The 23,971-nt window shown below is 43.8% G+C and overlaps 1 protein-coding gene across 1 annotated transcript in view; it reads right to left on the reverse strand.

The window, feature by feature from the left end:
• The window catches only part of arhgef25a (Rho guanine nucleotide exchange factor (GEF) 25a), a 43,993-nt gene extending 21,508 nt beyond the window's left edge, over positions 1-22,485 (reverse strand). The window contains exons 1-2 of the mRNA XM_062392505.1: positions 22,390-22,485; positions 21,207-21,354 (exon numbers count right to left, since the gene is read on the reverse strand). Of these exons, the coding sequence (XP_062248489.1) occupies positions 21,207-21,354; positions 22,390-22,485 (244 nt within the window). The remainder of the gene's footprint in view (positions 1-21,206; positions 21,355-22,389) is intronic.
• Positions 22,486-23,971: the final 1,486 nt, after the last annotated feature.

Here is a 23,971-nt window from a genome sequence, read left to right on the forward strand (position 1 = left end):
AAGGAGAGAGAGAGAGAGAGAGAGAGAGACTAACACTTGTGATGAAGGGTAAACAAAGCTGCCATTAAGCCAGAGTTGGCTGAGAACACGGAGCAAATTCAAAGCGATTGTGATTCCATATGGCAGCTGTGGCCGTGCCAGTGAGGGGGCCTGCGAGGAGAGCTGGAGACAGAGCTGTGGTGCCTGCTGGGCCGTGGGGACATGGAGCCTCTCCTCCTGGCCCCAGTCTGCCTGACAGCTCTGGTGCTTTTAGCTCTTGGTTCTGTGCTCACGCTGCTTTTCACGCTGGCTGGTGCACAAGGTCACTTCTCTGAACTGCACGTAGCCAGGACTACTGTACACAACGACACAACTCGGATGTGAACTGCGGGCAGGATTCGTTTGAAGCCTCTGGCACGCGAAGCGCTCAAACATAGGGTCGCCATATACATGTCCCGCTTATCCCGGCTTTCAACACATCCTGATGTGTTGTGTATTTGAGTTGAGCAAAGGAGTTTAACATGTCAAAACCTCAGAAGTAAACAAAAAGTGAAGCGCAATTTCTCATTCCGATGTGGCACGCTGTGTTGACCTGGGCATGTAAAGATGTGTTAGCACAGTGATTCTCAGTCCGACTTGATGGACTTTCCAGACACAGATTCTCATTCCTTTCCACTTCTCCCCACTCTCATCGCCATAGCAACTAAACCCACAAGGAGAGAGAATGAGGGACGGCCACACAAAAGATACCAGCAAGACATGAAATCAACCTACACATGTGGGCACACACACATTAACTCACGTTGCACATAGGGACACGCACAGGCACATATGTTCTGGGGCAAACACACACACACACACACACACACACACACACACACACACACACACACAGTAATAATTTACATAGATTTGCATGAATATTTACGTGTGTACAGTAACATTCCACTAAATGTGTGTCTTGCCTTCTGGTTATTTGTAAAACAATGATGTGAACACAAATGGTGCTTTTGAAAAAGCTAATTCCAAATTCAAGAAAAGCATCTGCACCTGTCAGCTTTTGTCTATTTCAGATCAAATCCTGCATTCTGAGCCAGACCCTCTCCATACGGTCATTAATTTGGTGGCTTACTAATGAATGTTAAAACATAAAAATCCATTCGTGTTAGAGAGTCCTGGGGCTGGTCCACCTGTGATCCATCCACAGATTGAACAGGGCCGACGATGCAGATCTAGAGAGGTCCAAATTAAATGATGATACAGTAAAAAAAAGCAGTAAAAAAAGTATAAATCTTGCAGTCTGAGTTGTTCTCTTTTTGTCAGTTGTCAGCCGCTGTCATTCAGAGCAGAAGCACATCTCTATATTCTGTGATAGCCTTGGGGCAATGCTGCCGAATGAGATCTTTGAAAAAGATCACAGCTGTGGTAATGTTTTTTCCTTTTTATATAAAGACAAGCAGTAACAGCAGGAACAAAAATTAAATAAAATTGATTACAAAGATGTTATGTACATATTTGAACAGGGAAGATGCTGAACATGTAGTGAGAGAGAATATGCAGCACAACGCAGGTTCCCACACGGAATCAAACCAGGGACATTGGTATGTGTCGTTAACACTGCACACCACGAAACTGCTTCCACACATGTTAACGTTGTGATGCGTCGCCGAACTGCATTGTGGTTCCGTCGCATCATGTTTCTCACGCTACGTACAGTGGAAGTTGGGCAGAGTTCAACTTTGCATGTGGCAATGGAGGCACCGGTCAATGAGATTGTGTTTCAACAAACACTTAAGAACAGGGGGGTGGGGGGGGGGGGGGGTGATGGTAGACAAATTATTTGAAGATTCCAGTGATATTTGGTATCATGTCTTTCTTTAAGGATTATTTGGGTATAGTGCATGATCATTTAATATAACTTAGTGTATTTTTTGTAGATGGGGTAACTTAGTCAAGAAGACTTTTGCTGTAATACTAAGCTGCACCCTCTGAGCTGTGTGTGGTAGCAATCTGCTACTGATAGCTGAAAATCAATGCCGTCTGTTGACGATTAACGGGAAACAGGTCCATTCTTCATCACACAACACAACACATTTTTTGTTGAAGTGAACAGAGCCAAGAAGCTACAGGTCAACAGGGTTTGTAAGTGTGGAAAATAGTTGTGCTTCACACCCAGAAGTCACTCGGACTTACTAACACTTAAGATACTGTGCAGCTGACGAACCATGAACTTGTTCAACTGTCGTCTGATCACAGAGATGAACAAGAGACGCAATTTAGGTCAGAAGTCACCAGGGTAACAACACTCTATACTCATGTTCTATTATTAGAAAGTGGAACCGAAGCCTTTCGAGCTGCCTTTAACATATACTGTACCAGTAACAAACTGGTAGAGGCCTCATGTGTCCACTGCGTGATCTGAAGATTTGATTAAGAACGAGGAAACCTTTCCTCGGGGTCGACTTGCAGAGAGGCAGCAAACTCACTTCACCAGCACAACTCTGCATTGACCTCAATATTTTCACTTTCCATTGTTTGCTTTGCTTAGAGCACTGTTATGGAAAGTTTCTCAGCAAAGGCCTTTATCAAGAATTCTCTGGGGAGGATTGCTGAGGAGACGATCCAGAATCAGTGTCTGGGCTGAAGGACGTTGACGCTGTAGTAAACCTGTTGCTGAGACCTGCAGTGAGCATGCTCCAGACTGACTGGATGAAACAAGATGTTCTGAGTAAAAAGCAGGGAGGGAGTATAACAAAGTACATTGAGCACATTTTTCATGTGTCTGTACTTAAGTAGATACATATATATTCTGCTGCTTCACTCCACTACAAAATTCAGCAAATATCTGTACTTTTATAGATTTTTATAGATTTTCACAATGCATTGTGTTACACGACCTAAATAAATAAGCTTATTTCAATCTGTTGTTCCTAAACCTAAAATAAAATGACCTTTATTATCTAATTGAAAATGTATAACATCCAAACTGAATGAACAACAAGGCAGAGATATAAATGTAAGTAAATCCCATAAGATAAAGTGGAGCGTTGAACACAGAACATGATTTTGTATATTTTCAAAACAAATCAATAACGAGAGGGAAATGGTCCACTGTCCAATCAGGGTGGGCAGGTAACATTGGACTCCGCCTCCTGCAGCAGCAGCACTCCCTCATAACGATAAAGTGAAATGAATAAGCTACATCTGGCAAATGCTTTTAATGCATTAAGTATTTAAAAAGCAAGTACTCACTTACTTTTACTCAAGTAGAAAAGTTGAAGTGGTACTTTTACTTTTACTTACATATTTGTCTAGTGGTTTTAAGTTTCCTCCCCCACAGGCAACAAGTTTAGCTCTGAGCTCAATCGCACCTCATTACAGCAGCATTAGAGCTTTTGGATTGAGGAGAGAGTGGGACACTAAGACTAGTATCCAAGCTTCAGTGTGGTCAGAACAAATGTAACAGATACTCCTAAAGACCACCGACGTAAAAAAGACCCATATGGCCTGAAAGTGGGGGTAGACTCGCAGGGGGAAGTGGCTCCTCTCCCCCTCTGCGCTGTTGGAGAATTCTTTCTAAACAAGGTATGGAATGCACTCCTGTGTTTCATAATTTGTTCCCTCATTCTTCTCCTCTGCACATTTGCAAACAGAGGCCTAAGGAAGAGAAAGAAAAAAGAGCAAGGAAGAGAAGTGCACTGGAGCCCTGGAAATATGTCAGGGCAAGGCCGTGCTAGTGGAGCAAAAAGGAAAGGAGAATGAACTTTGAGGAAAGGGAGATGGTGAAAATGGTGAAAAGGGGAGAAGATATAATTAATGATCGGCTGACTGGCTGTATGCCGACCAGTCTGAGACAGAGAGAGAGAGTGAGAGAGAGACAGAGAGAAGTTGGAGACGATCTCAGGGAAGAGGAGGTGAGAGAGAGAAAATGAGAATGCCCCAGGAATGATCTTAATGCTCCACTTGGTGTTCACATTCCAGAGCCAGCAAATCATGCAACATTCAAACCGAAATTCAGGTTTCCTCATCCAGCCGGAAGACTGGGAGCACTGGGTCGCTGTGTGAGCGTACTCCTCTTCTCTCTCTCTCTCTATCTCACTCCATTTATCTGCGTCCTTCTCTCCCATGTATGAGTGAGGGAGAAACAATGCGGAGGAGATCAGTTGCCCGGCAGGGAGACGGTGGGGTTGGGTGGGAGGTCAGGAGGAGATGACCCGGTGCAGGGTGGGCCGGGGTGCAACGTTTATAAATATCTCAGACTGCCGAGCACAAGGCCGGGCCCGCAGCAGCGCAGCAGCATACCTTCAATTTCGGCTATTTTTGTTGCTTTTTCCATAATGTCTGAGTTCTGCCTTATAAGCTGATGACAAAGAAGGTTGCTCCCGCTGAGACATAAAAAGACAAACTGGTCAAGGCAATTTTCCCCCAGCATTTGCCAAGAGCGCTGCTTTCTGTCAAAAGTGAACTCCAGTTGTAATCAAAATGTTATCAGGTCAAAGGGTCACAGGTTAGCTGAGGAAACCCTTGAGGATCATGTTCCTATGTGTCTAAAAAAAACCTCTACAACAACCACACGGCTAAAGTGCCCTTGAGCAAGAGGGACGCTGAACCCTCCCATGTGAAGGGGCTGTAACTCATCCAGCCCTCAGAGTCTGAAATGGAGGGCAAGTGGATAAAAATAATTTTTCCGACTATGATGAAGTATTTTCTTCTAAATTGGCTGGAAACTGCAAATGAGCCGTGTCTTCTGCTGAACGCAGTGAACCAGCTAACACCTATGAGGAGCGGATACAAACAATACTTCACAAATTCACACAGCTCAGTTACAGAGGGGAACGATCGGCCGATTGATCAATGAGTGGATTTTGGTTCTGAGAAGTTGCTGGTTTTAATGTGGTACTTGAAATCTTGACGGATCTGGACTGTGGGTCTCTCTAAAAATCTATAAGATCACATTTTCATTATTTTTAGATATTGTATGACCAAACAATAAATTGATTTCTTGTTTTGGTAGATTAAACCATTATGGGAATAATCAACTGCATCAGAGTTGTATGTTTTCACCCCTTTCTATTTGCCCTAACCCAGGTTTTGTTTGTAGATTTTTTTATTAGCTGGATGATGCAAAATCAACTGAACCAAGTTCCTTGAAAATGTTAGAAATTTGGTACGATGGTATTTTCACTTCCAATAACATTTCGAGATATTACATCTGATCATTTGTCATTTCTTAGATGCTGAACCCAATAAAATCTGGAACTTGTTGATTTAAATGTGGTTTAGGGGACTTTTTGAAGAGGTATATGCCTGAGTGCCATTTTAGTTGATAAACATGAGGTTCCATTGCCCTAATCCATTGCAGCAACTTCATTATATAAGCGTAGACAACAATTAGCATATAGTTTCTATCTTCATTGAACTATGTATGTGTTTTAAATTACATGACACACCATGCTGGATGCAAAAACAAAAACGTGTGTAGGCCCAATGGTCACACATGGAGAGGGAACCGAGTGTGCAGCGTTTATGGTTCCATTTAACGTTCTTTGAATTTAGCCTTTTTAATCTTTTCCCTGATTTTGTCTGTTCTCTCTGTCTTTGTCATTCAGCCATGTAAATAAATGTGCATGTGGGTGTGTGTGTCTGTGTGTATGTCATTGCTGGGGGGGATCCTTGTCCTAACTCGTTGCATGCATGAGTCAACACCAGCCCCCGATGCCCACAAATAAACACACTCATAGATGCACAGGGAGCAAGTATAAATGCAAACTGCATGTACAGGGCGGCTGGAGAGCGACACAGAGGAAGACAGGGCCGGAGAGAGGAAGACATCTGGAACAGAAAGGTTGAGATACTTATTACGGGAAAAGATGGATATTCTAAATCTATAGATAGAAAAGTTGTTCTTGTTGCTATGCTGCTGTTACAGCTGCTCCCAAGTCATCTCAGACACAGGTAAAGCTGCTTACTGTCGCACAGTGGAACAGAGTGGGCCAGGAATAATTTCAGAAAATCTCACAACCCCAAAAAACTGGAGACATCTGTATGTGCATATTGAGAGGAGAGAGACAGAGTGAGAGCGAAGAGGAAGCTCAGATAGAGCCTTTCTTGTTAAGTAAAAACCTAAATCTCCCTTTGCTGAATCATATGGAAAAGCCTTCTGATGAGACTCAGCAGAGTTTGTATTTAAAAGTTCACACAAAATGTTTGAGAAAGATGGATTCCTTGACCCAAAGTGAGTTAGTTTGATTTTTGATGGATGTTCTTCGCTCTTTCAGACATTTATTCAAACTTGTTTTATGCCGGTGCAGCTAATTTTGATTGAAGGTATATTTTGTATCTAACCCGATTTCAAAAGCAGTTTTCAATTCATCACCATTCATTTCATGCGACATGTTTTCGTAGAAGAAATACAAGGCTAAACGTTTATCTCCTGAAAAGTGAATTCAGACCAGCATCTGCAGCGAAGAGACCTATATTCAAAATATATTTTTCTCTCTATGGGTTGACAGCCTTGTTTAAGCCAGATCTAACACTCTATCCTGATTCTTCTTTGTTTTATTTGTTTCTCTGGCAGCCTGCATTCACATATGACAGCTTTCCCTTCAGTGTGCACCCCAAATACCATAAGTTGTGTGGGAGGCTGTTCCGCAGTAAAGATGTGCTTCAGAAAATGATTAAGTTGGCTTCTAGTGCAGGGGTATATATTATGCTTATGTACTGTATGCATAAGGAAAACACTGCCAGTGTCAATAATGAGACTCTGCAAATGGCTTTTTTAAGGTGAACTCTTTGAAAATCAGATTTTACTCCTCAAAAAAGGTTTAACCCACGTGCAACCCTCCCATTAGAAGTGATTTGGAGAATCCACAGGTTTCATCTCCTCCCTCTGGACTGTGAAAATCCCTGTGGACTTGTCAAACACTGGCACACCATCTATTACACACACCATGCACACCATAGGGGTGAGCGTGGCCTAGGGGATAGAGTGGGTGTTCTGCAACAAGAGGGTTCCTGGTTTGAATCCCACTCTTTCCCATCTGCATGCCTAAGTGTCTTTGGCAAAGATACTGAACCCTTAAAATGGCCCCTCATAAAATGTTGAGTGTATTAAAATGTAAGTCGCTTTGGGCAAAAGCGTCAGCTAAATGACATGTAATGTAATGTAATCTATTTGTATGTGGTTCGCCAACAGTCATTTACTGGGAAACTGCCCTCACTAATGGCCCTCACGCAGCCAATCTGCTGATGTGACCGGGTTCTTGCGTCAGAGCTAAATGACACATGCTCTTCTCTTTCATTACACCCATCTGTCCACCGGTCCACCTGTCCATCGCTCCGGTCTCCTCCGTCATGTTCAGATCAATAACTCCTCCCCTCCCCCCCACATTCATGTTTATATATCGTCGTATCTCCTCTTTTTTTTCATGCAATTTTCAAGTAATGAACCGGAAACATACACACACGCAGCAAACAGAGCCCCCCCCCACACACTTACATCCACATATCATCATGCTTAGCTAATCTATGGGTTCCTCTTTCAATATTTTTAGGTTAAGAAGTGAAAAAACAAATGTGTGGCAGCAGAGTCAGTGTAGGGCCACTGCAGATCACTGATTCACCTGTTTCTCTGGCGCACTGCAGTCCCTCGGCTGTAGGCAGAACTGATGATCATCATTTAGTCTGACCGACCGCAGCGGGAGTGATGGAGTTCAGGTATTTCTTTACCTAAATGTGCCTGTTTGGATCTGAGTGTGCGTGTGAATGAAGCCACGTGCCGCCATGGAGTCACGTAGTGGCACACTGCACTGTGTGTCACCGTGCCGCGTACAAGTAAGGGTTATTATTCCTGAGTAGGGCATGAATCACACAGAACACTATCATTTCCTTCTGGTGTGAGTGGAGTGGCTTCTTTTAGAATCAATGAATGGTGTGGATGCATCGTAAACAGTCACGTCCGAGAAAATAGAGCAAGGCAGCCTGGGAATTTTTTTTTTGTTTGCTGAGGATATCGGTGTCACATTAGAAATCTGCCAGCTCACTCAATTTGCCATCATTTTTCGTTTTGATCTTGATTGTCTAATGTCAGTCAATCCAGGCACCGCTTTCACTGGGGTTGCATATTAAAAACATTTTCAAGGTTTTGTTTTTATCTGTGTCTGCTGGACGGATTACCAGGAAACTTGGTTCGAAGGATTTGTTATGGGTCAGGTAAGAACCTATAAAATGTTGGTGCAAATCCACATCAGGGGGCAGATCCAAGAATTTGTTTTCACTTTCTCGAATATTGCAAGATTTTGGGAGATTTTCACAGATTTCCAAAGGAATAACTTGTGGCTTTTGAAGAAAAAAAAAAACTGGCATGTTTACTGAACTTACAACTATGAGTGTGTGAAATCTGGTACAGCTTGATTGCATTTAATGGGTCTGTTGTGTCTTGGCGGGCAGTGGTGCTGAGGAGTTGATCTAGAGGAGTCAGACCTTCATTGTTCAGTGTTCAGTGTTTTTCCTGTCAACACCACAACAGAAACAGCCGGGTGCCGAGTGTCAGAGCAGGTTGTGCTCCCACTGGAAGTTTCCCAACACAGACCGACAACAGTAATGTGACATGTCTCTAAGTGAAGAGACAGAGCTTTAAAGAGATTAGATAAAAAAGAGAGAAAGAGGAAGTGTTATTAAATCAAGAGTCCACCAGCCGCCCCTCCTCCCCCAGACGTCAGATTAATTATAGAAGCTGCTTTACGGATAATAAAAAAATCACCGTATAGGAGCTCCACGGCATAGTAGTGATAGCAACATAAGAACATACTTTATATGCTGTATGAGGAGACTTTATAGACTACACAGCTTCACTTTAAGAGTTACGTTACTCTAAGAGGCTACTGTAGTTTTATAATGTGGCGTCTCCAGAGGATACAGAGCACTCATATTTCTCCTGCTCAACATCGTAAAGCAAGATCAAGACACTCCGGCCTGTGATACTGCACCAAAACCAGCCACATGCAGACAGCAAACATTTTCTTGTAAAGAAATCCATTTGTAAAAAACGCTCTTATCATAAGTTTAAAGAGATTTCTCTTAATAGCCTGAAATGTTTCCTTCTTCCAATCTCCCACATGTTTATAGATGATGATCTAAGTGTGCGTGTATTTTCTATGATAACATGGCGGAGGTGCAGCGGGGAGCTGCGGGTGATGGAAAAGGAGAATATCCATTACATAACAGATTAAGCTGGAGGAATCTGAGGTATGTATCCAGCAATGCATGCCAATAATATGAAAGCTTACTTCATGAGCCCCCCCTATGTACAGAGCCTCAGCGGGTGGGCCACACTTTATCCCTTTGATGTAGGCTTGTAAAAGGGAACAAACACATAGCGTGGCAACACAGTGCAAACTCCTACACTGCCATTAGACGACATGCCACAGTGACAGGGGTCATGTGTGTGCACGAGACAGCGACAGGGGGAGAAGGGACAGAGAGACAGGAAGTATCCGGAGAGAGATCTGATTCCTGATTCGCCCTGCTCTCAGCTCGGTGTTACACTGAGCCCAGAGTTTTGTATAAACTCTAAACAAGCAACACGGCCTGCAGTGGACGACTGCGCGTTGTTATTACATATGCCACCCGCTGCTTTTACTCGACCACACTATACTAATGGACCGCTTCTATTCCTACTGCACTTCATTACAGAGAGAGAGAGAGAGAGAGAGAGAGAGAGAGAGAGAGAGAGAGAGAGAGAGAGAGAGAGAGGATTACTGCTGTTTTTGTTATCTGAAAAACACTGTTTGGTGTAGAGGAATGTTTCTCCCCCTGTGTTCCATCCATCCTAGTGCTGCACATACCCAACTGACATAGACTCATCATGATGAGGATGGTCAATCTCCAAATCCCACACACACACACACACACACACACACACACACACGCATACTAACCCACACACACTTCCTCTCCCTCACTTTTCCTTCTCTATATTAAAGCAAGGAATGTGTAATTCATGTCCTCTTTCCTGTTCCACACTGAAGGAAGGACGTCTTCTTCTTCTTCTTCTTTTTCATATGCTTGCTCAGATGTATGTGTGAGACACATCGGTTGCTGTAGCTGGAGGCGGACAGACCGAGCGAGAGGATCGAGGTTTACACTTAAACCATTAGCACACGCTCAGAAGGAATGGAAAGAGAGATAAGGGAGAGGTGGGTGGACATCTGAGAAAATGTGGAGGAGAAGGAGAGGAGTCACTTCTTGCTTTAGTTCAGTAGGGTCAACAGATAAGAGTACACAATACTCACAACAACACCCACAGAGCATTTGTCCAACCTCAATGTAGCTGAACATCAGAATGACATGACAAACTGTGTGTGTGTGTGTGTGTGTGTGTGTGTGTGTGTGTGTGTGTGTGTGTGTGTGCGTGTGTGTGTGTGTGCGTGTGTGCGTGTGTGTGTTTGAGACTGACCTCTGACTCGGGCATAGCAGCAGCCACACTTGGCGAGGACTTTACGGAACAAGTGTTGGCAGCCACAGCCTCGGTGGTGGCGATGGTGATGGTGGCCCCCCTTCATGCTGGTGAACCATGAGCAGAGGTGGGCATGGCCCGGCACTCTCTCTTTCTCCCACTCCCCCTCTCTCCCCCTCTCTCTCTCTCTCTCTGTCTCTCAGACTCCCTCGATCACGCTCTCCCAAGTAGAGGTACCACTCCTCAAAGTGTAAACCCCCCCTCCCCAAATGGGTGAAGGTGGATCCTGCTCCTCAGTGGACTGCAGACCGAGTTAAAGCCCACATCCACACAGAGAAGAAGAGGAAGAGTCCGCAAAGAAAAAAGCAGCAGCCAAAAGGAAAATCCAGACTCACAGGGCTGTTTCTTTTCTTCAGCTGGTGATAAACAGCCAGGGACACATTCCAGCAAGCTTATTGTGATATTGAATGAGCCCCCGTCCCTCTGTTTTCTTTTTGGTGCTGAGCTCTTGCCTCTGTGAACTGCCTGGTCAAATGACAGACTGGGAGACTGCTTCAGAGAGAGAGAGAGAGGGAGAGGGGGGAGAGAGTGAGAGAAAGAGAGATAGTAAGGGGAGGGGTGAGGAGGGTGGAGTCTGCAGCTCTAGTTGCTGGCTATTCTAGGATAAGGTTCCCACTCCCCCAATTTCCTCTCTTCCTCTCCTCTGTTTCTCTCCCCTCTTCTCAGCTGTTTTCTCTCCCCCCTCCTCCCTTTTATTTCCTCTCTCTCTCTCTCTCTCTTGTCCCACGTCTTCTGTTCTTTTTTCTTCTTCATGCATGCTCTTCAGGTAGCCAGCACAGAAAGCCGATTGAATGCTACGCTCTCCACTCAGAGCTGACCCTGCTAATAGTAACGTCTGTAATGATGCATAAGGCTATTTGCAGAGGGGAGGCCATGTTGGGCTGGAGGTGTCATGCACTTTCCAGTAAGGCAGCCACAGCGTCAGCGCCACGGTCTGTCAGCGTGTTACACACTTTCTGAAGAATGTGTGCGTGTGTGTACATATGTTCACTTAATGGATCGTAGTGGGCTTTCCTGGCTGGGGCTTCTCCAATACTGACGTCTGTGTTCATTTATCATCCTGGGGGGGTGAGTGTTGATTTTATTTCTTAGTGTTTCCATGGAGTTCTCATGTTTCATAATGTAGGCATTCTGTGTGTGTGTGTGTGTGTGTGTGTGTGTGTGTGTGTGTGTGTGTGTGTGTGTGTGTAGCCTAACATATAGGCTATAATCTTCCGAAAACATGATTTATAGTGTGGGTCGTGCTGATTAAAAATAGAATGGCCCTATGTAGAGCCCATACTTCCACCAAGGCCTAACAGTCCCCTTAAGAGACCACATTTTAATTCATTAGATCATCAGAATCCATGATTTATTCCCTAAATTGTGGTAAATGTTGAAAAACCTATTTCCCAATATCAGTGAAACAAAAAAAATCCTGGGTTGGCCCCCTGATCAATTTTCGCAACAAAATTAAATGGTCTTAATCTGGTCATGCCCCACCCTAGCATGGAGATCGGTTGAGTGCTTTTTACACTGAGTTAAAACACACACACACAAAATAGACAATCTGCCAGTGTTAATATTTTCATAATCATTATAATGTCACTGTTCCAAGTCAGTGTGGTGAACCCAGAAGTTGGAGATGATGTGTAATGACCAACATAGCATTACTATATTAAGATGTGTGCTTTGCATCAGAGCATATTAAACTGGATTAACACTAGACTATGAGTCATCGGCTGTTGAAATCAGAAATGTCAGCGAGATGACTTATCCAAGGAAACAACTAAGCACGGCGCTACAACAGGAGGGAATCCGAAAATGGTCGTCGAGAACTCTATTATGAGACGCCGCTCCGTCTGAAACCTGACCAATTAGTTTCTGACCAACAAACAGCATTTCTTAGGCCTGAGGCATTTGAGCTCATGACTCAGTGAGTGATCTCATCTCACAACGTGAACACGGCATAAGCTGCCATCAAACATGCACTGGGCTCCGCAGTTTCTCTGGATTTTCTCCACGTGTGAACGCAAATGGCCGAGTGAGACCGAGGAGAAGTCGATGTGAGAACAGAGCAGGGGGATATCCCGCTGGATTCACCGCAGGTTCAGGTGCACTGTCAAGTGCTGCAATAGTTTGCTGGACTGTCTCTTCAGCATCCATCTCTCCACGGTGAAGTGGCGGTGGCAGACGGCTGTCGAGGATGTTTCTGTCGTCTACAGGAGACTGTCAGAGCGAACACGAGTGCCTCAGCCATTAGCCACACAAAGACAGCACACTCAGACACACAAACACAAGAACACACACACACACACACACAGTTGCTTTCGACTCCTCTCTCTCCTTGTATCTGTCTCTTAACCCTCACTCAAAAACATTCGGAGAAAAGTGACATGTAATGGAAGAAAGTTCTGCAGCAGAGAGAGAGAAACCCCACAGTCACAGATACATGATCTATTCCCAGGTGGAGGCCGCACACTGATTTGCCACATGCAGCACTTACACAGATAGATCACAATCTCTCCTGGCCTCCCTCCCTCCCTCCATCCCTCTCTCCATTTCTTTTCTCATAATGGATGCCTCAAGCGACTGTGATTGAAGAGGAATATTGAATTGCGCTGCTGGAACGGCTCCACTTGTCTGATGCTGATATGGCTGATGAGCACTGTCGAAGCACGGGAGCTCGATTCAAAGTGGAGTTGAGAGACGGGGAAGTTGACAGCAGAACAGACAGAAAGAGGCAAAACAAAGACACGCAGAGGAGAACCCAGGGGACAAGGCATTACCAACTGAATGAACACATGCCTGCTCAAAACACCAACTGGACACGGGAGAGGAAAGGGTTTTACCGCGAGACACCCAGTAGGGGGCATTTGTACTTGTTGCATAAGGTTGGTTCACTCGGTCAGAGGTGCTGTTTCAAATGTAAACATTCGATGAACTGTTTTACTTTGGGATACATAGTATTACACTGTGGAGCATACTGACATACAACAGATACAAGCGTAGTCCTGTGTATTCAACACCATCAGTATATTATGTCTGATGAAACCAACCTGAATAATTGCCATGGACGCAGACTTCGTGCACAAAGCCCTGGATGCTTGCAGAAATATGGAAAACATTTTTCTCCCCTGGCTCATAGGGAGGAGCAGGGGATGTGAGGTGAGGCATGCATTAACACCCATTCATCTCTCTCCTTTTATCTCTCCCCCTCACTCCTTCCTCCTCTCTACATCCCCCCGGACGAGACACATAGTCCCACTAAGGATGATTCATCTGCACACGCATGCTTGTGCAGGTGTGTCCAAAGCGACCCAGACAGCTAAATAAAAATCTATATACGTACATTCACACTGGGATGGATTTAGAGGCTTGTCTGCAGATCTGCACACTTGCAGATATATGCCTGTGTTTTTTATTTGAGGCCAACGAGCCAAGTAGGGAAAATGCATCTTTTCACCAGAGACACTCAGTCACATTTAGGAGGCGTGTTCAGAGCGGAATCTCGAGAATGATCTATGATGTAAAGCGGCTCATTCAAAAGAATGGAATAAAGTTACTGTAAACACATTGTTCACTGCTCGATTAGACTTAAACTATAGGGTGAGCGAGGAAATGCACAGTAATGCTGTAGCTAGAAGAACTCTCACATCAGCAGATATGCAGTTGCTTATTCGCAGTGTGTTCCCCAACCCCCCCACTGACATTAGCCTCTCCTCACTTCATCAGCCAGCTGAAATCCTGCCAGAAAATGCTCACTTAGATTTCATGTTCCTTACTCCTTCTCCCCCGGTCCCTCTCTTTCTCTCCCTCCCCTCATCTCCAAGCTGAACGCCAATTAAGGAAAACTGGCATTCTGGACAAGCCAATGAGAGGGGGAGGTGTTTTTTGGCCGGTGTCCCATCACGGAGCAGAAGTCACAGGGAAACTGTCCTGTTCCTCGTCTCTTGTGTCCCACTGGTCTGCTGAGAGCTGCTGTTTTTCTCCAATTAGACTAAACCAGAGTGCTGGTACTGGTTCTTACACCAGTGTGTGTATGTGCGTGTGTGTCTATAAGTGCGTGCGTATATGTGTGTGTGTGTGTGTGTGTGTGTGTGTGTGTGTGTGCATCGTACCAGTCCATACCTCCCACTGCTGTACCTCACGATGCAGCAGGAGCTCTGCACCACACAGAGGGGAGGTGCACCACCCACAGAGAAGCGTTTCTCAAAACATCCAGAATACTCATGTACCGCCCACATTTACAAGTATACACACTATACACACACACTCTCCGTTCAAACAGTCACACACTATGTCCTCTCACTTTGGGGAAATTACTGGAGGCTGTCAGAGTTTTCCTCCTCTTCTTGACCCACAGCCTCGCTCCGTTGCCTTTTCTCTCTGGACCTAGTCTGTGAACCTTGCTCTAGAAGCAGCATGCGAGCACCGGGACTCAGGGCCTGCTGACTTTGTGCAAGACGTAATCCTGAGCTAAAACGCCACCCAAAGGGGAAGACGTTAATTAAACAAAAGCAAACCTAGGGACCACACATGGAGACACACTGCCGAGTTATCTTTAATTAATCATTTGTGAAAGCAGTGGTTTTGCTGTTGAGGGAAACGTCAGAAAAAGAGATTTGTTTCTGCTTTATCCCTAAATTAGCTTGAATCACGCTGCAAATCCGTACAAACAAACTGATGGAAATACAAATCTCTATTCCTGATTTTTGCTGTGAGTGCTGCTGGCTGTGCACTCACGTGTTTTGCTGTCTCTATAATCTGTGACCTCCCTTCCAGGTCAGTCTGCAGACTAAATGCCAGCTGTGCTGTGGAGCAGTGACCTGTGAGGTGTCTGACCTGGCTGATGTGCACCTACCAGCCGGCCCTGCCTGACCCATTTCTCTCAAAGCACAACACGAGCCTCTGCAATTTAACTCTACAAACTAGAATTACCTCCTCACGCTTCTCTGCCTGCACCAACCAAGTTCAATTTCACACCTGTGTCCGTCCAGGGTCATATTATATGTGAAGTGATGACCTTTAAAGAATTGAAAACAAGTTGTAATGTGTATTTTGTTTAATAAGCATACAAAGTCTTGAGTTTTGGCCAACACGTGGTGTGATGCCACAGATGTATCCAATTTGCTCAAAGCATTAACAGGATTCAAAACTGTGTCCATGTATTTTCGGGTTGTAAAAAGGGTATTTGATCTTATGTATATTTGAAAAAAAGATTGCCTCTGACAACCAATGCAATTTCTTCCAGATTCATATGAGGTCCCTGTGACCTTTGACCTTTAACCGCTGAAATCTTATCAAGTCATATTGATTCCAAGTGACACCTGGTAGAATGTGACGACACTCCGTCGAAGTGGAGTGAGACAGTATGTTCAAGAGGACAAAAACATGAGGACATGTTTTCTGAGGCCATTGTGACTTTGACCAAATCTAACCAGTTCATCAGTGAGTTCAAGTGACAGCTTGATACCAAATTGGAAGAAATTCCCTTGAGTTGTTCCTGAGATATCGTGTTCACAAGGATGGAACAGACACACAAAATCATAATGCCTCCAGCCGCTGGCCATCACCGGCACAGAAGCAAAGAAAAACACACACACACACTGAACACAAAATTACTAGACTGCATAGATAGACAACAAAGCAAATACTGGCCCCAAAGTTACAACCTCAGAATGAGTGCACCTGTGAACACTGCAGCAACACAACAAAAACTTCACGGTACCTTGCCAAAGAACCATAAAAGGAAGCCTGATGAGCCTTTGGCACAACGTTCTTCAAATGAATTCAAAACATATTAGTTTGGATCAGATGAGGTGCAGCACATCTGGCATAGATGTGGCAAATACATCCCAGCACTGACCGTGAAACACGGACACGGGAGCATAATGATGTTGGACTGTCTGAATGCAAAGACGACATTTTTAGATGGAACTATATGCAAGTTTATAACTCACTGGAAAATCACAAAAGTTTTTAAAGGGAAACAAAAGGTTAGGAAAAATATGACCTGACCAAATATGTCTCCTGACTGGAATCCAATAAAACACATTTGGAGTAATTTAAAAAGGAAGAGAAAGCAACAACAGCCTCCAGCAAAGAGCAGCTGAGAAGAATCATCTGTGAAGAACAGCAGAACGTCTCCAGACTGGTATCCTCTACGGCCGAGAGGATTAAAGCTGTCATCCAAAATAAACCAGGACAAAATATACATAAAAAACAAAGAGAGACAATCTCGTGAAGGAAGAGGGGTGTACTGACTTTTATTGCAGTTGGCTCTTAAATAGGAAACAGTTCATAGTTTAATTAATCAAACCTTTCTTTTCCAAATCAGCTGGCTTCCTTTTAACTTAGGCCTTAGATTAAAACAAGATTGTATTAAATGGACACACTTTGTATTTTTAAGCTTTTGATTGCATTGACAAGATGTGTACTCAGTGATGCTGTGATCTTTTAATTAAGATAGATCTGTGAGCAGCAGCTAATCAAACGGGTTGTGTGAATCACCAAACAGCAGACAGACACAGTTAGCAACTAGAACAATGGAGTTAAAGAACAACATATCTTAGGCATGAGTTGATGGCGACCAAAACTAGAGAAAATATGAAAGTAAATACCGGAGTTTTATTTTCCTGGAAGACAGAGAAACGACTCAGTGACTCTGTGAGTGCTAGATGGGAAATAAGCAACTTTTTGTATAAAAGTTGATTTTGTGTAAACAACGGTTGTTCCCTTGTGGCTAAAAAGAGAACGAGCTATCACAGGTTTAACAGCACGCTTAAACCACACAGGTGACTGGTCTATTAGTCAAAGCAATATCAAAAGACCCAGTTTGAGGATGGTGTTAGGAAGTGTGGGATCATGGGGGTTGTTCTACCTGAGGCGTGTCAGACACAAATCATGTTTACGGATGTGAAATGCATTCAAATCGTATTCACCTTAAGCAACTAGCGGCAATGAATGACCGTGTTGTCTTATGACAGACCAATGCAAACAGTGGGAGGAAACAAATGAATTTCAACAAAAATCTAGTTCTGTTTGTATAGACAATAATCACAAATCACACCAGGGTCTAACAGGGGGGATTGTATACCTCCCTAAACCCTCATAGAGTGAGGAGCAATTACAAAAACATCTCCTTTAACAGGGGGAGAAAACAGAGAAACCTTGGAGGGAGGAGTAAATGTTTTTCCTTTGTCAGACATCCTTTGAGGAAGCTATGAGACAGACAAAGCCGTTGGTAAAGTGGATATGACGTAGTTAAAAGGCGATCACAAAATTGCTCAGGTTTCTCTGAGTTTGACACAAGTCAAGAAAACATATGTCAAGGGTTTAGTCATTTACTGAAGAATTTCTACTTCTTTAAAAATGTCTACTTATTTAAAATTCGCCACTATTTCATTGGAATGTTTCTCGTAAAGGTTCTGATCGATGGGTCAAAGGTGCAGACAACACATTTAAAACAAATACTGATCCGTCATTTCCATCGTGTACAAAAACATCAGGAGAGTCACAAAAAAACTGATGTAATAGATCAAACTTTTAACTTTGTGATATTTATGACAACCCTATAACATCATGGTCCTGTTACTGTATTCTGTGGGTCTCTATACATTAAAGAGACATGTGCAGTTTGTGTAGGTGGTGCTATTTATATTTTCCGGTTCAGGCTGTAAGGAGTCATCTGAAATGCATTTCAGTAGACGCTATTATAACGTAAAAGAATACACTATCTACCTGTGTGAGGTAAGGCTGTATTCTCTGGCCCTTACTATACAATATGATGCAACTTCAGGGGGATCTCTGCCCATTTAAGGTCACACACATACAGCTCTGTCGCAGGGTCCTCAGAGATCAGTACTTCTCCTTGGATGGCACAGTCTCAGCCTCTCACACCCCCCAATATGGACAAGGGCCTGCATTTTCTGCATAGTTTACAGAATAACTACTCATAAATAAGGTCAATATGATGAAATATGCCCTCCAGCACACTGAGTTAATATAGTCCTTCTGCACATATCAATGTTTTCACTCTATAGGTCAGCTCAGGTCTCTGATATTTCATATTTAAAATCCTTTAAATATTTGAGGATTCAGGAAGAAAATTACATCAAACTCTTCACCATTTTTGTGAGGTTATTGAAAAGTGAGAATATTTTACAAATATTCTTGCATGTGAGCATGTGTATATTGAAATAGAGACACACACAGTGTATGTGGGTTTGTATCAGTGTACTAATGCAGTTGTGTGTCGATAACAGCACTGTTATTGTTACTGCTTCAATCCAGTTTCCGTTTTTTCCTGTGGCCTCATGCATTTTACCTATATAGGAAAAGACAGCATAGTAAACACAGAGTGCTCAGGCACGCGTGGCCATCCATCACTGATCTGTGTTACACAACAGACACACATTTCGTCTGGGGAGAGCGAGAGTGCGAATAGTATAGACGTGGGTGGGGGGGGTCTAAGGAGAGGAGCAGAGGGAAGAGAAAGGGGGGGGTAACAGATGAGATTTGAGAGAAATATGATCAGCAGCTCTGTGTACTCGGAGGAGGCCTGGTTTAACATAACACTGCTGAGGACATTGCGTTGAGGAGAGAGGAGATACATAGGTACTATGAACAAGGGTGAAAAGAGGGCAAAGAAAATGACTCGAGGGGAAGAGAAAGTCCAACTGTGATAAAGTTCATTGCTGCGTAAGAGGGGGAGTTAAACGTAAGTGGGATAAGGAAATAAAGAGAATTGATCTTTGTGGAGATAAGAAGTTGCCTTTGTGACGCCACTAGCAGATATCAGACAGCACTTACAATCCTGTGAGCCCCGTCTCTCATTAAATGTCCTCTGCCAATCAAACCAGGCAGCAATTTTTATTTGTGTTTTTAGTGATTAACCTTTGGTTCTACAGGGAAATCATAGGAAAACAGAAGATGCAACAGTTGTGAATACCAAATGAAAGCTCTGGACATAATAAGCGATCCATTCCATCCTTTAAACTGCCATGTGCCACCATAAACAGGTCATCTCTTGTCCTAAATTGTTAAAACTATTATGTATGGGGCCCTGAACTCTATGTAATTTTTGTAATGGGTCTGTTGACCTGTATTTAAGTGTCTGTGATTAAACTCCGAGCTCTCCAGATTTACCATTTTTTTTTACGTTTGTTTATATTTGTAATGTACATCGTTGTTTTTCTGTAAATTTAAAGATAATTTTCCTCATTTCATTTCACATAACCTGTTCTAAGTGGTACAATGTTAATTTGCATATATTTTTATGTAAATTCTGTAATTTTCTTGTATAAATTTATACTTTAAAAGAACATGTAAAGTTGTCTAAAGGTTGAGATTTAGTTCTTCATTGAGAAAATGACAGTGGAATAACTATTTATTGGCCAATATTGAGCAAATCTAGTATCTACTAGTCATGTATTTAACACTAATGAATCTAATAAGCTCATTCGCACATTAAAACCATGAACCCTGATCCAGTATTCGAATACATGAATATTGAATGGAGAGGAAACAAATTCAAACACTTATAGTGGAGCTCTACTTTAGGCTTCAACATCATCTGTATCTTGTTGTCGTGGTTCAGATGTTTTCTTGTGTTTCATTGATTTTCCATCCAATTTCCCATCCGGAGGAAATTCGGCTCGTCTGGGATTGAAATAAACAATCTCCCTTGTGGTCATCGTCCCTTACATCCTTATGGCCCTGAATTCTTCTTGCTTTTCAGAGCCCTGAGCTGTGAGCTGAAATAATATTTGGCAGCATTAACCTCAGCAGCACACCCGATCCTAGTAAGACCATTACAGATAAGCATCGCTGACAGCTTCCTCTGGCCTCACTCACACGCCTCCTGTACGCCATGTACCTGTCTGCACAACAGTCCGTGGTCCGGCCACACGGTGCACAACAGCAAACCTCTGATGTATACACAGACACTTTCCCTCACCCAAACCCTGAGCCAGCTACAAAGCTCCTTTTGTTCTATTCCACTGAAGGAAAAAATGGCAACGCACGCAACCCTCTCACAACAGAAATCAGAAAGTGCAACAGTGCTGGGTCAGAAGGGGAAGGCCGGCAGCTGAACATGTTTACTTGCCCCATCTGGAAAGTGTTGGAGCAAAGAGGCACACACACACAAGAGCTCTCAGTCTCTCTCACGTACTTATGTATGCTACATTACAGCAAAGCAATTCCACTCATCAGTGCTAATAGAGGATACGGAGGGTGGAGTTTAATGAGAGTAAACACTCAGGTGACTCCCATCAGATAATTTCCCTAAAGTTATTACTGCCTAATGACCACCATCAGATATGGCAGATGGTACTCAGGCCTGTTTTGACTCGCATGTGGCTAACATGCAAGAGCAGTCTTAGCTGAAACTACGCTGGAAAGGCCGGGGCAGTAGCTCCGATAGCAGGTAATAGATTCAAGATGCTTTTGGTTTATATCATGAATCTTGAATCAAGAAATCATCCCTGTTTACTCTGGGGGGTTTTTCACCAGCGTGATGGAGTGGCCGAGCAGGCTGTTTTACATGTCACTTGCGTTGAAACCTGAGACGTCTCACACAAAGAATCAAAGCCGAGTCGGAAAGTTTGTGTTTCGGTTAGTGTCTAAGCTCTGACTGGTTTGGTCAGGGCCGGTGTTTGGACTAGCATTGTGAGTTTTATTGAACAAAATGGTCTGTCACGCTCGGTGCGGCCTTTTCAGGTCTTACCTGTTTTTTCTCTCCGCTCTGGGTTTTCTGTGTTCGAGGTGGCGGCGGCCTGCTGCTCCCACTCCGGCCCCTCCGGCTCCCACAGGCCCTGGACAGGCCCCTTTTCATCCTCGCTTGATGGGAGGTCCGCCTCACCCCCCTCGGAGAGCTGCACACAGAGATGCCCTTGTCAGCGGTGGAGGAAGTGATGGTATATTGTACAGAGTTTACCTTTGGTCACGTTACCACACAACATACCAGCGGCTGCTTTTGTTTCCACGATTCCCGGCATCTTTCTTTACCCTTTTCCTCCATTACAGACTGAACAGGAATGCAGTGGAAATCACTGAGGTTAAACTTTTGCCACAGAGCTTGAGTAGAAGCTGCCTCTCAGACGGCAGTTTCTGTTTTTAAGCCTGGCAGCAGCAGCAGGGCAGAGGTTTATAAAGGAGTTATCGCTCCTCTGCAGAGATGGAGGAAGATTATAATCACTCTGATGGTTTATACCACCATTTGGCAGGGAGGAAATGATTCATCAAGATTAACATTTTCAAAGAGACAGACATTTGGGCCTTTCAACTCACTCTGACCCTTGACTCTTTCAATTTTTCCATTTGTTGGGTCAAAAACGTGCGTGCAGTAATTCAGTCAAGTTCATTAAATGCAATTATATGCTAGACTTTATGTGGATTTTGTAGATAAGCATTTCAAATTGCTTATGAAATAGAAATAGAAACCAGATCACCTGTAACAGTTCTAATGCAGAAATGTGTGAATACAAGAAAAAGAAGAAAGGAACAGAAAGAAAGAGTTGAGGAAGGAAGAAGGAGGATCAATTTGCAGGGCTGCAGCGGGGCGTCAGTCCAGCATGACTTTATTTATGGTCAGATGGTTTAATCACCACTTCTCTGCTTCCTCCACGGAAACATCCAAGATTCCAGCTGTGCACTGAACGGAGACTGGCAACCCCTCCATCCTCTCTCTCTCTTTCACTCTCCCTCTCTCTCTCTGCTTCTCCTGCTTGACCATTTTAGGTTTACGACCAAGTTATACTTGTGACCTAAAATAAACTCAGCACGAGTGTTATGATGTTGCGTTCCGCTCTTCCAGCTCGGAAAAATGCTTCCACATGCATCTGCTGCTTTCCTTTTGTTTGAGACGTTTAGCTTTCATGTGACCGCACAAACACGGCCTCACAACTCACCCACTGTTGATTGGGCATGGCCACAGACGTCAGCACGTCAGCCATGGCTCCCAACATCTGGTCTGTGCGTCCCTGATTCTTCTGCAGAGCCTTCATTGTCCACAACATCAAAACAACAACCTCAAGTTGTCCTCCTCCTGCTGTTGTGGCCTTCGATGTCCAATTCTGACACAACCTCTCCCAACCTGTCCGTCCTGCGTTGTGTGTTTAGCTCCTTCACACAGAGCAACAGTTTGGAGCTAGAGCCACCGTAGCCCACCTTGTTCTATACCCCGGTACACAGAAAACCTCACGCATATGTAGAACTGATCCTGGACGCGGGGGGGGGTAAGTCTCCTGCTTGTGGAAAGGAACTTCACAGCTCCTCTCTCTCCCAGTGCACACACAACAGTTGGCTGCAAGTGTCTCTAGGTCCAGTAAATACGTCCACCTTGTGTCCTCAATACAAGCGTCTCCTGGATATACAGATAGAAGGTTTTCTTGGGCCTCCTTGAGCACAGTCATCTGTCCTCTTCCTTGTCATTCTTCCTTGTCATCCTCCGTGTGTCTCTCTGTGAGGTGAGTACTCCCCTGTCCTCTCTGAGCGCTGAACGGTGAGTTGTCCCTTCAGGGCTTTACCCTCCCTGAAATCCTCCTTTCTTGTTCTCCATTGGCTCCAGAGGATCACCACCCCCTGCCCAAAACCTCTCCTCCTTCCATCATTCTCTCTCTCCTTTCCTTGTCTTGCTCTGTCTTGACCACCTGGATTTTCTCTTTCCCCCGAAACCTCAAACTAACTCAATCTTTTTCTTTATCTCCTCCGGTCTTGCTTCGACCCGTCCTGGCACCCGACAGTCTCTCTTCATCTTTGCCCAAGTCTCACACAGTGACACACAGATTGTGTGAACTGGGCAGCCCCAAATAGGGCATGAACACACAGTCCACGAAGCTCAACTATTCAAGCACACAACTTCCACAGCTTCTTTAACTCCACTGATTGATCACAGCAGTGTTGTTTGTTTGTGGCCCCCTTGAATGATTGCCTGCTTTTAAAATGATTTGATTAAAAGGTTTGCTTATTTGCACACTGACAGATTAACGCGGAAGGCCACATGGAAAGATTGTACCGTGTGTGTGTGTGTCTGTGTGTGTGTGTGTGATTAATCCTTCAAGAAAAACACATCGATCACACTTCCTGCAGTGCTAGATTTAGATTATTTTTTTTAAACCCTGTTTCTTTATCGAGAATATAGAGTAACAAATCTGGACATATTTATAACTGAGTGAATAAATTCCCAAATACGACTCAGATGTGTCTGTAATGTGGTAATTTATGATATTTATATCCACACTGTAACAGGCACAGTTATGAACAACAGCAGAAAGAAAACAAAGAAGTAAGAAGAAGCACATGAGCCCTCATCATAAATCTACAAGTTGGAACAACATGGGAAAAACTGAATAACACACATGTACATTTATAATACCAAGTCTTAATTTGTCATTTAATAGATAAGATATTTTTCAATAGACGTCATAGTCAAAAACAAAACTATCTATAATGTGCATAAATACTTTCTCAGTTGATTCATTTCTTCTGTTT

The sequence above is a fragment of the Platichthys flesus genome, chromosome 7 (assembly GCF_949316205.1).
Source record: "Platichthys flesus chromosome 7, fPlaFle2.1, whole genome shotgun sequence".
Lineage (NCBI taxonomy): Eukaryota > Metazoa > Chordata > Actinopteri > Pleuronectiformes > Pleuronectidae > Platichthys > Platichthys flesus.